The sequence below is a fragment of the Phocoena phocoena genome, chromosome 19 (genome assembly GCF_963924675.1).
Source record: "Phocoena phocoena chromosome 19, mPhoPho1.1, whole genome shotgun sequence".
Lineage (NCBI taxonomy): Eukaryota > Metazoa > Chordata > Mammalia > Artiodactyla > Phocoenidae > Phocoena > Phocoena phocoena.
The window spans coordinates 45845020-45860358 of NC_089237.1; the positions used below are offsets into that span (position 1 = coordinate 45845020).

Sequence of the window (15339 nt, forward strand, 5' to 3'; positions counted from 1 at the left end):
TCGAACCCCAGCCTGCTTTCCTAGCAAAGGGCTGGACGTTAAGGCCTCATTGGTTCCAGCACTGAGAGGGTCAGAGGAGGACTTCTGCTTTTTCCTGCTTTCATCATCACGTCTGGATTTTTTAGAGCTGGGAGGACAGGGGAGCTAGAAGTCAGAGTATTGTCTGGGTCTTTAAGTAGATGGGACTTCCCCTTGTGGACAGACAGATGGGAGGATAGAGTGAAGCCTGGCTGGACATCCAGCAGCCGCGGCTGGCTCGAGCTTGGGGGTCTTCTCTCAGGGTGAGCCAGCAGTAACTTCAGCCTCCCTCGGTGGAGGTGTTCCGTGCAGTCCAGCACTGAGTCACCCACTCTCTGCTAGAATGCTTGCGTCGTCGAAAGCTCGCTACCTAATCCTGTGAGGTAGTGGGGGGCGGCTCTAGTGAGCCCATACCTGCGCCTGCAACTTCTCCTTTCTGCCCTCTGGGTCTCCAGAATGACCCAGACTAAGTCAAAGGCCTCTTTCCACACAGCCCTTTGTCTTCACAGTAGATGAAGAACACCAACCATGTCTGACTCAGGCTTCTCTCTCTCAAGTAAGCGTACCCCTCCCCCCCACCTCCCCACCCCCATGCCTTCTCTATGGGGCAGGTTCCCAGACCCTCTCCCCTGAAGGGCCTTTGGTGTGCAGTCTGGGCATCTTTGGGGGCTTTAGGGCTGAAGGAAGGTCAGCCATGGAGGAGCTCTTTATCCTTCAGTATCATTGATTGTTTGTTTCAATGATTAATTTTAATAGCTTTTTTTCCTGATTATAAAATTAATATTTACTCACTGGAGGTGATTTAGAAGATACAGAAATCCCACTGAAGAAAATGTATCCAAGCCTCATTTTCCCCTCATGTTGGGCTTCAAGGAGATAACTTCAGCTCCCAGCAGGTGTTGGGGATGGTCCTGAGCTTCCGTCTGTCACCTCACCCTCTCCACCAGCAAGCCTTGGAGCACCTTGGTGTAGATAAGCAGAGATGACAGATAGGGATATTGCATGTCATCTTGCATGTCAGCCTCGGCGTTGAGCAAGAGTCTGAGGCTACGACAAGGCTCAGTGAGGACGGTCATTGTGATTGCTTAGCAATGTCTGCCATGGGTACCGGAGGTAGCACGGCGGCATGCGTGCCACGCTCACTCTCTCTGTACTAAGTGATGGGAACTTAAGATATCAGTGCAACTGAGATTGGTTTGGGTCCCTTAGAAACTCTATTCCCCAAGTCCTAGAATCATGTTCTGTTTCTTGGAAGGAAATAGCTAAGGGGTTGAGTTCCCAGTCAAACCCTCCTTCCCACTGAAGCATGACAAGGGAGTTTGTGACTCAGAGCATGAGGCCATTGTGGAGGAAAGCTATGGACCCCGTTAAACCATCAAGCAAACCCAGTACAGGCTGAGAACCAGAGGTCCCTCAGGGGACACAGGGTGGGAGAAATGTGTCCTGGCACCACCCCTCGGACCTGATGGGACTGCTGGACCAGGCTCCCTCTTCTTACAGTAATGGGTGGCTTGCTGGGGCCTGTGACAGCAGCTGCTCCATTCAAACCACGCTTCAGGTACCCTGGCCTCAGTGGCCTTATCTGGGCAGAACTCGAGCAGCAGGAGGGCCTAATCTGGGCCCTGGGCCTGCTGACCCTCCGGTTGATTTGCCTCTCACCTCTGCTCTTTCTTCCTCTTCTCGCCCAGCCCATGAAACCCCTGAAGGCCACTGCCACCACCTCCCAACCCGTGCTCACCATCCAACAGATCGAGACCATCTTCTACAAGATCCAGGACATTTACGAGATCCACAAGGAGTTCTATGACAACCTCTGCCCCAAGGTGCAGCAGTGGGACAGCCAGGTCACCATGGGCCACCTCTTTCAGAAGCTGGTGAGTCTCCCGTTGATGGAGGGCCCTTACCCGGGACCTCAGTGGAGTTGCCGGTGTTGAGAGAGGACTGGTCAGCCCCAGACCTCCTGGCCTCCTTGAAGGCCTGAGTCATTTCTGAGTCCTGGAGGAAAGCCTGGGCTTCTGCCTTATGGGGAACCTGGGCCTGCTGCCCCGACTCCCAGCCTCCCCCAGTGAAGCCCTAGACTGCTTCTAGGGCTGCCAGGGACAGGCCACGTGGGTAGGTGCCCTTGGCAGGGCACTGTTTCTCTCACCTGGGGGCTCCAGGGCTGGACCGAAGGCTCCCCTGCTGGACTGCAGGGCCCTGTACCTCAGCCGGCAGAGGGGCAAGTGCCAGGTGGACAGGCAGGGACTGCTCACCTGAGACTTCAGATGCTCGCCTCACTTCTGCACTGCCTCTGAAGTGAAGAGTCAGGAGGGAGACCATGTCAGCCAACGATCCTCTCCTGAGGACCCTGGAGCAGGAAGCACTAAGAGCCCAGCCCACCCGCAGGGCAGGGAGAGGGACAGAGGAGGTGGAAGTAGCGTGCGGCCTTGGTCGGGAACGACCCTCTCCTCTAGCTCGGTGTCCGTCTCTGGCCGCGTCCCCTGAGGACCCCCAGTCACACCCACAGGGCCCCCACCGGCTCTCCGCCACATAACTTCTGCCAGTCCGGCAGGCGGGATGGAGCTCAGGAGTCTGTGGCCCTATCCTCTGGGTATGAGTTGGACGGGGCGGGGCAGGGAGCAGTGCTTCTCCGTTTCCTCCCCTGCAGTGGTGGGACCTGTTGAATGGACAGGGCTCTGCTTTTCTTACATGGAGAAGACTCTTGCTTGGATGCTCCTAGGCCACAAGCCCAGCGTGCTCAAAACTGAACTCATTGGCTCTGAAGTTCTTTGCTCTTTTCCCTGTCTCAGTGGGTGCAGCCATGTCCCAACCCCCGTCCATCCATGACTCCCGGGGGCTCATCCTTGGCACCTCCCCTCCCCCACCCCCTTCCACCTCCCTGCATCCCATGGGGTCCACTTCTTTAAAGCTCACAGCCACCAGCTTCTCTCCAGCCCTCTGGCGCCCTCACCTGGACCACTGCTGTGGCCTCATGAGTGGCTTCTGCCCCAGACCTGCCTCCCAGGCAGCCTCTGGCCTCTACCTAAAAGCAGGAGAGCGTTTTCTAAACTCCTGACCGGACCTCAAGTCCCCCCTGCTCAGGGATTTGGATAAAGGCCAGGCTCCGAGGAGTGGCTTATGAGACCCTCTGCTGCTGGCCTCAGCTCCCCTCTCTGCGCCCCCGATGCTGGACCTTCTGGTCTCAGTTCACACTGCAGGCGCGCTTGACCTCTCTGTACTTGGCGCTCTAGCCTGAAATGTCCTTCTCTGTCTTATCTGGCTTCTCTGGTCAGTTTCCAATTTACAAATGACCTCCGTGGAGAAGCCTTCCACAGCCTCTGAAATGCAGCCCCTATGCTTACCCGCTCCGTGAACACTAAACTGCCCGACTCCCCAGAACCATAAGCTCCAGGAGGACAGACTGTATTTTCTTCAGTTTGGGCCCCCAGAACCAGCCCAGTGATGAGTACATGAATGAGTGAGTGAGTGAGTGAGTGAAGGAATGGGTGAATGAGTGCACCGTGTCCTTGACCCCTGGGACCAGGCAGAAGTTGGAAAGGCATTGAGGAGACATCACAGGACCTGAGGTCTGTGTCCTGAGGGACAGCAGGGTTACAGAGATGAGCACAGTTTCTAGAGCCAGGTCGCAGCTGGGTTTGAATCCGGGTTCTGCCACAGGTTAAACTTGTGACACCTGGCAACTTACCCAACTTCTGACTCAGCTTCCTCATCTGTGAAAACGGGGATAATAATGGTATTTCGTTTATTGGATTGTTGTGAGGACTGAGTGAGTTAATACCTGAAAAGTTCTTGGAACAGGACTTGGAATATAGTAAATGAGTAAATACCCAGTAGTTAGCCATTATCATTACTGTTATTACTATTATTACTGCTATTATTATTATTATTAGGAAGAAGCACCCCTGAAAGGCGTTGTTGCCAGGGAACTCCACACTTCTGGTTCTGGCAGCCCCAGAGTGCTGGCCCCAGTTCAGGGATGATGAGCGCCCAGTCATCACTGCCCGCCTGGTCCAGGAGCCTGAGCTGATTGGCTTGGTGGGCAGCCTCTCCTCAGCCCTCAGGAGGGCAGAAGAGAGCAAACCCCGGTGGGGGGCGGGGGGGCGTGGTGCTAGGAGTGAGTAGCCTGGAGCAGAGTGGAAAGGCTGTCCCAGTTTATCTTTGTCACTTGAACCCTGCTGTCACCAGGCTTCCCCATTCTGGTCTGAGCTTCACTGGCCTGGCTATGAATTTGCTACCCCCCTCTTCCCTCGCCCTGCATCACGAACTGATGTCTGAAGCCCCTGGGGCTACAGGCTTGGGAGGAGGCCGGGCAGGCCAGGCATCTGGAGACAGTTTATTTTCAGCTGGTCTCCGGGTATTTGATTATCCATTACTGAGAGAAGGGAATTAGCATCTCCGTTGTTTGTTTTATGGGATCACCCCAGTGCCGAGCTGCTGTTTCCAAGCAACCTCCACTTCCCAGTTAATGGCCCTGGCAGGCCAGGCCTTGGACCCTGCAGACTAAGGTGCTCCATGGAGATGGCAGTGCCTGGGATGGCCGGTGAGCCCTGCACACAGGCCTTCTGCCCAGGTGGATCCTGCTTCTGGCTCACCTCCGGCTACTCCCTTCTGTAGTGGGATAGGAGGGTAGCGTTCCACACTGAGCACCCAGCCTTTATCCTTCTGTGGGAAGGGGGGCAAGGAATGTGCATACTTAGAAGAATAGCAACGATACTTTGGTTTAGGAAGTGACTGGCTAGCACATCCCCTGTAGCTCGGGACACCAATGGGCCAGGACTCCCTCTGGAAGAGGAAACGAACTCCATCCCTTCCCGCTCCTCCCCATCTGGGATTTTCCTTTCTGAAAAGTCTGGCCCATCTGGGGCTGAGACCTGCATGGCTCTGGTCCTGGCTTCTTCACAAGCATCCCAGCTCTCACTTTCCCCTCTGGCTTTCCTGCGCCCCACCTGCCAGCTTCCTCGAGTTCTGTCTCTGCCCTGGGTGGCTCCAGGTCCCCCACCCACCTCTTCGGATCCTTGAGGAGCACAGGGATTCTGCAGAAAGCAGAGTCGATCCGGGGCAGGGCTCAGGGGCAGCCCACTTCCCCCCTCGTACCTTGGTGGGCAGAACGTCCTTGCTACTTCATTGGAAAAAATTTTAACCAGAAAATCTAGAGAATAATGTAGCAAACAATGGTGCAGTCACCTCCCAGAATTAACAGATGTTAAGCTCTGAAGATATATGGAAAGACTTTTCAATCAAGAAAACAAAGCATTACAGATGAGAATGAAGTCTCTCTGTCTCTCCCTTTCCTCTTGCCCTTCCTCTCAACCTAGAAGCAGCTACTGACATGAATTTGGTGTGTAGCCTTCTAGGCTGCAGTTCGTGTTTTCGCTATGCATATATATCTTTTTATGGCATTGCATGTACTTTTAAAGTGCATATAAGTGTGTCTATATGTATCATATATTTTGCAATTCAATCAGCATTCATTTTGAAACTTGTCAGCGTTGCTACACAAAGATCTAGTTCATCCATTTTAACTGCACTGTGTGTATGGGTTCCTCTACACATTGTGTGTGTATGGGTCCCCCTTGTGAGCATTTGTTTCCAGTCTTTTCACAAAAGAAAGAGTGAGGCCGGTAAATACCCTTGTTCACATTTCCTTGTGCACACACGTATTCAAGTTTCTTTAGAGCAGTGCTTTCCAGTAGAAATATAGTGCGAGCCACGTATATAACTTAAACTTTTCTAGTGGTCACATTGAGTAAAAATAAACAGGTGAAATTAATGTGAAGAATATATTTTATTTAGCCCAATAGAGTCAAAATATTATCATTTCAGCATGTAAACAAGATTAAGAAATTAATGAGATCATTTACATTCTCTTTCTCATACTAAGCCTTTGAAACCCAGAGTGTATTTTACACTCAGCACATCTCAGTTTGGACTAGTCACATTTTAGGCGCTCAATATCCACGTGTAGCAAGTAGCTCCTGTACGGGACAGCATAGCCCTGGGGTCTGTTTGTAGAAGAGGATTTGCTAAGTAGTAGGCTAAGCTGTGCATATTTTCAACTTTATTAGTTATTGACAAATTACTCTCCAAATAATTATACTAACTTACACCCCCGCAAGCAGTCTGGGAAAGTTCCTATTTTCCTACATTCTTTCCAACCCTTAATACCATTAGACTTTTAAATTTTGACCAGGTTGATGGGTATGAAGTAGTATCTCATTATGGTTTAATTAGAATTTCCACCCTTTGCTCTGGTAAGAGGAAATGTACATGCAGAGCACAGAGAAGGCTTTCCATAAATATTTGTGGAATTGAATTAACGAGCCTTGGTTTCCCCTTTTGCAGAAAGGGCTGATGGCATCTGTTCTGCCTCCCCAAGGAGGCGGCGAGGCTCTGTGTGGTCTGAAGCTGTGGAAAGCTTTGTGTTAGGTTCAAAGCGACATGCAAATGTGTAGAGAGGAAGGACCTCTGGCTCCTTGAAGGCTGAGGAGGTGGGGACAAGGACCTCGAGGGAGGCCAAGGGAAGTGGGGACTGTGCCTTTAAATACAGTTCCCCACACTGAGCATGGGGAGTGGGGCACTGAGCAGGCCACATGTGCCCACCCCTCTCCCTGTCTCCCCCTGCTTCAGCTAATTCCAGGATGTGAAAGATGCGTGAGGCATTAAGGGGCTTCAAACCGTGCGAGACTTTGATGATGCTAAATAAAGCCAAATGCTGCAATGAACTGAGTTTTGGCATGCCAACAAAGGCCGTGCCCTGCTCCCCCCAACCCCCAATACCCCCCTTGTTAACCTTATTGGCTGAGCCAGTTTCCATGGAAACTACCAAGTTCAAAGGGATACTGTAGTATGTTCACCCTGCCTTTTCCTTCTGCTCCCAGCTAGCCACTCGGACCGAGTTAGAGGTTCTGAGTGCTAAGGGAGCTCCAGGTGCTCTGGTTATGCTTTCATCCATTCATTAATCCTCTCTCCCCATCCCTCTCCTGCCCCTCTCTCTCTTCTCCCTGCAGGCCAGCCAGCTTGGCGTGTACAAAGCGTTTGTGGATAACTATAAAGTCGCTCTGGAGACAGCTGAGAAGTGCAGCCAGTCCAACAACCAATTCCAGAAGATCTCCGAGGTGGGCAGCTCCCTGCACAGCCACCCCTACGACTTGGGGTTTGGGGGGCTGCTCAGAGCCTTCTAGCCTTAGGGCCTCTCCTCCCCTGCTTGCCAGTGAGGAAAATCGTTCCCCGGATGAGTAACACTTAGCCTGATTTGCTTTCTTGCCCGGGACATTTTCCCTCTTAACATAAGAATATCGCTTTATGTATGATTTTGTTATTCTCTTTTAGGTTATTCTGCATTAGAACAGGGGAAGCAAAAAAGGAAATTAAAAAGGCAGCATTCTCCCACACTGTGGTGACCTTAAGCAAGTCACTTCCCTTCTCTTGGGCTTATTTCCTCTGCTATAGAATGAGGTGTCTGGATTGATCCAGCTCATCCCAAGCCTGCTTGACAAGAACCACCAGGGGCACTGTTTAAAATGCAGACCTTCAGGCACCTTCCCTGGAGCTTCAATTCAGAAGGTTTGGGGTGGGGCCCAGGAGTCTGTATTTTTAACAAACTTCCCCAGGTGATTTTTATAATCGGGAAGATTTGAGGGAGTCTGGACTAGGTGATCTTTTAAGATCCTTGCAGTCCCACAGAGAGCGGACAAAGGCCACGTGGATAAGAAGCCCTAGACCGTCTGGCTGGGAATATGCCTGTCCCTGCGGCTGCAGCCCAGCCCTCCCACCACCCTCCTCCGCAGGGCGAAGATGTGGCATTGTCTGCCGCCGACACTTCTATCCAGGAAGTGGCAGGGAAGGGCTCTAGGATTCCTCAGGAGCACAGCCCAGCTCACCCCTTGAGCCAAAAAGATCTCAGGGATACCCCCCACCCCCCACCCCTCCCAGCCAGGCCACTGGCTTTACAGTCACAACACCCAGCTCCAAGCTTGGGGCAGGAGAACCTCTGGTTCCAAGGAAAGGGAGCTCCTTCTGCAGTTTTGGAAGTCCTGCCTTATAGGCCCCCTCTGAATCCTTTGCTTTCTCTCTCGGCTCTGTTGCTGGAAAAGTTGGTGAGGTGCGGTGTAGTTTTCGAGAAACTACTGGGGTTATAAGGGTTATACCCAAGTTTGGAATCAGCTGGGAGGCAGTACAAGAGTAGGGCAGATGGAGATGAAAATGTCAGCTTGATTACTAGTCAAAGCCGGATTGGAAAAATGTGGACATGGACCTGTAGCCACACTGGATTTGCTAACACTTCCCCTCCACGTTCAAACACATCTATTGGGGGCAGAGAGAGGAGGGCTGAGCTCTGTTTCTTCTCCCAAACCCAGGGGTCAGGTGAGTCACCCTCTGCCTGGGAGGACGGAGTGGAGTGAGGGGTGGGAAGGTCCCTCTAAGTGGAGCAATGAGGCTGGAGAAAGGGTGTTCCTCTCACGGCTCCCCGCCCTCCCTGGGAACAAACTGGGTTTCCCATCTGTGTTCAGAGTGACCCTGCCAAGGCTGCCCGGGTGCCCGGGTCATGTGTGGTCCAGAGAGTGGTCAGGGGGTTCTCCTCTTAGCCTGGGCTGACTGCGTGTTCTCCATGGTTGGCAGAAACCCCTGCGCTCTTCCCCAAGCCCCTCTCATAGCCAGCTGGCCCCAAGGGCAGAGCGAGGCCCGTGGCCTGCTGCCAGTGGCTCCTCACCCTGACTCATGCGCAGACTCTGTCACTTCCCACTGGTGCTGCTGCTTAATTACTGCAATTAGGCCCCTCCTCCTCTGCAGCAGAGCGATTTCATACCTCTAGGCTGCCCTGGAAGGGGACATGGAGAAAAATTCCCTAAACCCGGGGATCCAGACACAGCCTTGAGAAGCTGAGTAACCTCCCTTTTCCCCAGCCCCACACCCCAGGCTCAGTCCCTGGGGGTTTTCTCTGTCTAGAAACAGCTTGAGGCAGGAGTAGGAAGTGTGGAGGCCCCCCCCGCCTGGGCATTGCCTCCCAGGCAGAGCAGGCAACATCACCTGGTACCTGACCTTGGCCTCACCTCGTCCCCACCTTCCTGCTGACACGTCCCCTGGGAACACGCCCCCCCCCCCCACACCGCCGGCCCGCCAACCATGCACTCAGTCTTCCAAGTGGGGATTGCATTACAGCTCCAATTACAGGCCACGCTGGTCCAGTGGCAAGGGCTAGAGCTGGAACCTCTGACTCTAAAGGCAGGTGAAAGAGGTTAGGATCAGATAAGCTATCCCTGGGGTCTGTTTCCGGCACTCACTCCCTGTCACTTTGCACGGGATCCAGGAGGGGTGTTGCCTCTTCCTTCCTTGAAGTTTCCTCTCTGACGCCCAGCCCAGACATGGTGGGTGGGGAGTGCGGGTGGGGCCGGTGGCTGGGTGAGTCCCTTTCAGTACGCTCCGCTCTGGACTGCCTGCCCCTCCCTGCTTCCCCCTGTGCAGGTGTGTGGGGCCCTTCGCTCCTATCTCGAGGGCTGCTCACGCCCAAGTAGCAGCTGGTGCCCTGGTAGCTTGTCCACTAAAAGCCTGTTGGCCCTGGGCTGGCGTGTACAGACCTCCAAGTAGTGGCCGCTGCTGCGGGATGGAGGAGGGTGTGGGCCTCCTCTGGAAGGCCCTCTGAGCTGCTGGGGAGAGGCTTCAGGGGACCCCCGAGGCTCCAGGAGATGATGGGTGTGGCCCAGGGGCTCATAAGCGGAGAGGCAGAGGGAGGCCTGCACGTGTTAGTCTTTGTGTCTCTTCTCCTATTTGCACCCCTGGGTTTCAGAGCCCTGCTTCCTGCGTTGCTCACGATGGGGGATGGGGAGGCTCAGGGGACAGGCCAGGTAGTGATTCCTCTCCTCTGTTTGGCAGGAACTGAAAGTGAAAGGTCCCAAGGACTCCAAGGACAGCCACACGTCAGTCACTATGGAAGGTACTTTGGGGAATGGCTTGGATAACAGTCACCTTCCTTTGTCTGGCTTTGTGGACTATGGTGCCCTGCTTGCGTGTGTGCGTGTGCGTGCGTGCGTGTGTGTGTGTGGGGGGAGCATGCGTGTGCGTGTGTGTGTGTGTGTGTGTGTGTGCATGCATGCGAGGCATCCAGCCTCTGTCCCCAGGCAGCTGGCCAGCTACAAACGTGCTCCTCCCTAAGATGCCAGCAGGCGGCTCACTCCCCCCCCTCCCCTCTCCACGCACGCAGCCCTCCCCTCCCCTCCCCTCCCCCTTGCTAGAAGAGCACTCAGAAGCGGCTGCTTGATTCTGGAGGCTGTGCAGCAGCAGCCGGGAAGGTGGCTGAGTGGCCGGGCCTCTGATGGGAGCTGGGGAGCCGGGAGCGATGGCCGCCCGCTCCTGCCGCGGGGACGGAGGCTGCCATGGAAATTCTCCTCATCGTTCGCTTCTGCTGTAACTGCACCTATGGTAACCCAGGCCCCCTCTCCCGAGAGGTGGTGTGTCTTCCCACCTCTGGGGGCTGGCTGGAGTGGGCTGAAATGTGGCTATCAAGGTTTGGGGGGCAGCAGGGCGGGGAGGGGGGACAAGTGGCTGGACCTATGTTAACCCCGTGCCGGCCAGCTTCCAGCCTGGAGTTGGAGTCTGGGGGCCGCTCGGGCCAGGGTGGGCTTGGAAATGGGAGGACCAGGCTAGAAGGGTCCAGGTACCCCCGAGGATCTGTGGGGAGTTGGTGGCTCAGCTTCAGAGGCTGGGGGCAACTTCCTGGAGAGGCTGTTACGGAGAGAAAGTGACAAGGCTGGGCCTGCAGGGGTGGCCACCCTGGGGTTGGAGAGGGGTCAGCAGGGGCAATCAGAGAGTGACAGATGGTCTGGATGGCAGTGCCTTGGAGCGGGAGGACGCCAGCCCCGGCTGGAGGGAGAAGTTGGGAGTCTCTTTGTTTCGTGAGAGGCCAGGGTATTGTGTGCCTGGAGTGCACACACCGCCTTCGCTCTCTCCTCTCTGAATGGCAGGGGAGCAGGAAGGAATTGGATTGCTCCCGGGCGTTCGTTTCTAGCCACTGGAGACCCTTGAGCTGAGGTCTTGGCCGTGAATGCTGGTGGGAGAGGGGGGCGTGGCCGGCTGCTGCTTTGTGAAGGTCACACACCCACCATACAATAGCGGGGACGGACAGAGCATCATCTTCGCAGCTCCCTCAGGGAGGAGGTCCTGGGACAGGTGTGTGCAGTCAGCCAGGCTCTTGCTCAGAGGAGGCTGGCACAGATCTAGGCAAGGAAGTGTCCGGAAGCTAGTGGGCCCCGCCTTCCGCGGCCAGAGGTACCTTAGGGATGAGCCCCGCTGCCTCTGGCAGGGGCATAAGGCTCAAATGTTGCCCCAGGCCAGCTGCTCTGGGCTCCTGTGGCAGGCAGCTGGTTTCAGGACCTTCTTCTCTCCCACCAGGCGTTGTGTCTCTGCACCCCTCTCAGTCACTTTGCTCTCATATCTCCGTGGTAACCCGGAGCTCCTTGTTGAAGGCTGAACAGAGGGGGGAGGCAGCACGCTGGAGGAGCGATGCTGAGGTTTCTCGGGCTCTTCCCGGAGGCCGCTGTGCACTATCAGCTGTCCCCTCACCTTCTCGGGCTGTCCTGCATTGAAGACTGCTCGTGATGGAGATAGCCCCTGAGGTCGCCCCTCTCCAGCTGTCCCAGCAGGGGACCTGGGTCCCCGCCCCTTGGCTGACCTGGGTCCCCGCCCCTCGGCTGAGATTCTGACAGGCTTGAAACTGGCGTGGTCCTAGATCTGAGGGGAAAATGCCCTTTTTGGTCTGGCCTAGGAGTTGGTCAAGTCTCCAGTCAGTCTCCCTAAAGAGGAAACGGTCGGCCCTTTGCTTCCTCTTTCGTCCCCCAAAAGAAGCTTAGTTTTAGTGAAGCAGGCCTGGGACCTGGAGTTCAGGGTTTCTTTGGTCCCTGCAGCAAAGTCAGCTTTAAAGTGAGGGGTCAGGAGTGAAGGAGCCCTTGCTGACCACGCTGTTTGACTCTTCTCAGCCCCTCCAAGGGGTGCTGGTTGTGGGGTATGAGGGAGGCTGTGCCACTTGGGGCTCACTCTGCAGTTGTCTGCCTTAGCGGTTGTGTGCCGAGCGCCCAGTCTGCAGGGCTCCAGGGCCACACACAGTGGAGGTGCAAGGAAAGCCGCGTGTGACCCAGGCCCCTAAGAAAGGGGCTCACCTTGGCAACAAGAGAGGCCCGCTCATCCACTCCTTCCCGGTGAATCTTTCCCAGAATCCTCCCCAGGGCCACCAAGCTGTTGCAGGTGCTGCCTCCCCTACGGAAGGGGACATCTCAAAGACAGGAGCACGGGTAGACCATGGGTAGATTCCAAACCCAGCTGTCCCTTACAGCTTTGTGACTGTGAGCAAGTTACGTAATTTCTCTGTGCTTTCGAGAAGTTTCTGCATCTGTAAAATGGGGCTAGTGATAATTGCTTCCCTTTTTAATTAAAGGAAATAACGCACGTAAAACAGTGCCATTGGACACAGAGTAAGTACTCCGCAGGCTAGAGAGAGGCCAGCTCGCACATGTCATGGTTGGACTTTTAGGCGCTGTGAGTGTTGCTTGTGAAAATCCTGGTTGGGGAAGGCTTTCTGGAGGAGGGGGAGAGACAGGCATTGCAACTTGGTGAATGGTGTCTGTCCCAGAAACAGGAACCCCGTGGTGAGGAGGGGCAAGAGTGGGTGAAGCAGAGGCAGGAAGCAGGCCAGCCTGCTGGAGCCGTGGAGCAGGTGAGGGGGGAAAGGTGGGCTCTTCACCCTGCATTCTTAGGGGAAGCAGGTGTGCAGGTGCCGTGGAGAGCACGAACGTCAGGGCCGCACTGGTTCCTTCCATATCTGACCGTGGCCCCAGGGCCCTCTCCCTGCACTTGCCTCTCCCCACCCTTCCTCCCACCTGCCCCTCCACCACCTGGGGCTGATGCATTAGGACTCATTCCACGGCCACAATCAAGTGGACTCTTGAGGTGACTATACGCATATTAATAACCCGTCTGAAACCCAATCCACCATTTGTGCAGACCTCTGAGCTTAGTCAGAAACCTCTTCCTCCTGGGACCTGACAGAGGGGCAGAGGGAGCTGACACTGTAGTATCAGCTTTCCCTGGACGGGAACTCAAGGGCCCACCCTGGCAGGTGTCTGCTGAGCTTGCACTTTCTCTGGGTCTCTGGGGTTCTCAGGGAGTGATTTTTTCCCCCCCTGCAGATGGGCTGAGCCACAGGTGGGTACCCTAGACAGCCTCAGAACTGGCCCCCTCCTGGGCTGGTAACTGGGCTGTACCCTCACTGTCCCAAGATACCCCAAGCCTGGTCCTGTCCATTCTAGCTCCCATAGCCCACGGGGAGGGGCTCTAGGAATTGCTCAATTAAGAAAGGGCTGCAAATAAATCATGGGAGATGTGTTTGCACAAAGCAGTGGTTTTCAACCATTATGACATATCAGAATCAGCACAGGAGATTTTTAAAAATGGTGATGCCTGGGTTCTGCCCATCAGAGCCTGCTGTTTAGTTGATGGGAGAGGGGGAAACAGGCATCTGAGTCTTTTAAGAGTCCTCTAGTGATTCTAACGGGCAGCCAGGCAAAGCCAACAGGTGAGGCTCGAGGCACACCACTGAGACTGCGTCTTCTCCGTAGCCAGCACATTATTCCCCAAAGTGTCCATTTAGCAACGCGCAGGGTATTTATATCTAGGGCTTTGGGGAACTCTCTGGTTTGGGGGCTGTCACCGCCTGGTCCCATGGGACACCCACTCTGGCGTCCTCCTCCCCAGACCAGCATCCTGCCTCTTACTGCTCCCACGGCAGGAAGACAAAGGTCATGACCTCGTGGACAGAGGTGTCCAGGTGCAGGACCGGAGCTGAACCCCCCAGGCTGGGAGGGGCAGGGCACAGCTGCTTGCAGGAGCCTTGTTTGGAAGTGTCAGTGGGCCAGCTGCCGCCGCCACCTGTCCCTGCTGAATCCCAGCAATCCTTATTTGGTGTCCTGGTCACCGAGGGGTGTGGCCAGTGGGGGCCCCGATGAGCTTGCATTTTCCCAGCCTCTTCAGGGCCTCTCATACTCGAAGCCCCACCTGAATTCCTTTAGGAAATCTTTGGCCCCCAGCTGCCACTAGCTTGAGAGCAGAGCCTTTCTGTGGAGGTTGGGTATGCCTCCTTGGCCCTCAGCCAGGAGGGGGTTGAGGGCATGGAGAGGGGTCTTCCTCATGGAGATGAGGTCAACCGTGTGGGTCAGAACGATGCATGCTGTTCCCAGCTGGCGGTGCCAGGCCTTGGACCAGAGGGATATGAGAATGATGGGGCAGAGGGACACCGCCCTCGTGGAAAAACAGTGTCTCCTTCCTGCATTCTGGGGTCCCGGGTGTGACCCCCAGAGTCCTGGAGCTCTGGGGGATAAGGCTGTGTGATTCATCGTGGAGGGTACAGAGGAGTATCTGTGTCTGCTTTGAGCCTGGTCAAGCCAGGACGGGCCTGGGGGATGCACAGCCCTCGAAGAAATCACATCTGGTGGGAGATGAGATGAGGAGGCAGGTGGGAGGGGACCCGGGCCACCAGAGCTGTGTGTCCCCCTTTTGGTGTTATCTGGCCTGCCTGGGGTGAAAATGGAGGTGTGGGTTACCATGGAACCCACTTTGGCCTTCTGTAAGCGGGTGTCCATGCAAGGGAGGGAGGCGGGTGGGGCATGAGGCTGCCCCCTAAGGTCTCAGGCTGCTCCCTGTATTTCATCTGACCTGTCTCCTTTCTCCCTGCCCCCAACAGCTCTGCTCTACAAGCCCATTGACCGAGTAACCAGGAGCACCCTTGTCCTACACGTGAGTGTGTACCCCCCTGAATGGCCTGAGAGGGCTTAAGAGTTGGATGGGAGACTGAACTCAGGGTGGGCGGGCACTGGAGTCGCTGAGAACAGCCCATCTGGGGAGTTGGGCAGAGGGTCGCTGGGCCCTGACTGCCCGCCTGGCCTGTGGTGACCGTGCTGATGGGTCCAGGGCCTAAAAGTAGCTTGGCTACTAAGCTTGATTTTGGGCCAAATGCTCCCCAGGGGGCAGGCACTTCCTGCCTCCCGATCCCTTGACTGATGGTCTCGAGTGTCCTTGGAGCAGCTGTGGGGTGAGTAGGGGAGTGTCTCTCCCAGCTGCTTGGTGACACGAGACTCCACCTGGTCTGTGCTACCCGGGGGAAGAGTAATGACTGCAGCAGGAATAAAGGGGCACCACTGCCCTCACCCCTGCTGCTCTGACCCTAATTTTTATTTCAGATTTTGCAGGCATGACCAAGTTAGAGGGTGGGTCCCTAGTGTCTCCCTCGGAATTCTTTCAGTGAGGATAGAGTTCTCCCCACTGTCTTCTCACTAAGCC

General features: G+C 55.3%; 1 protein-coding gene across 4 annotated transcripts in view; it reads left to right on the forward strand.

Moving 5' to 3' along the window:
- Nucleotides 1-15339, forward strand: part of ABR (ABR activator of RhoGEF and GTPase) — a 178262-nt gene that overhangs the window by 111089 nt on the left and 51834 nt on the right. For 3 of the 4 annotated variants that reach the window (XM_065897140.1, XM_065897141.1, XM_065897142.1), the window contains 4 exons: nt 1707-1892; nt 7026-7133; nt 9889-9949; nt 14744-14796. In XM_065897140.1, coding sequence (XP_065753212.1) covers nt 1707-1892; nt 7026-7133; nt 9889-9949; nt 14744-14796 — 408 coding nt within the window. Of the gene's footprint in view, nt 1-1706; nt 1893-7025; nt 7134-9888; nt 9950-10388; nt 10435-14743; nt 14797-15339 lie in introns of those variants that run through there. The other variant, XM_065897143.1, reaches the window with a different exon arrangement.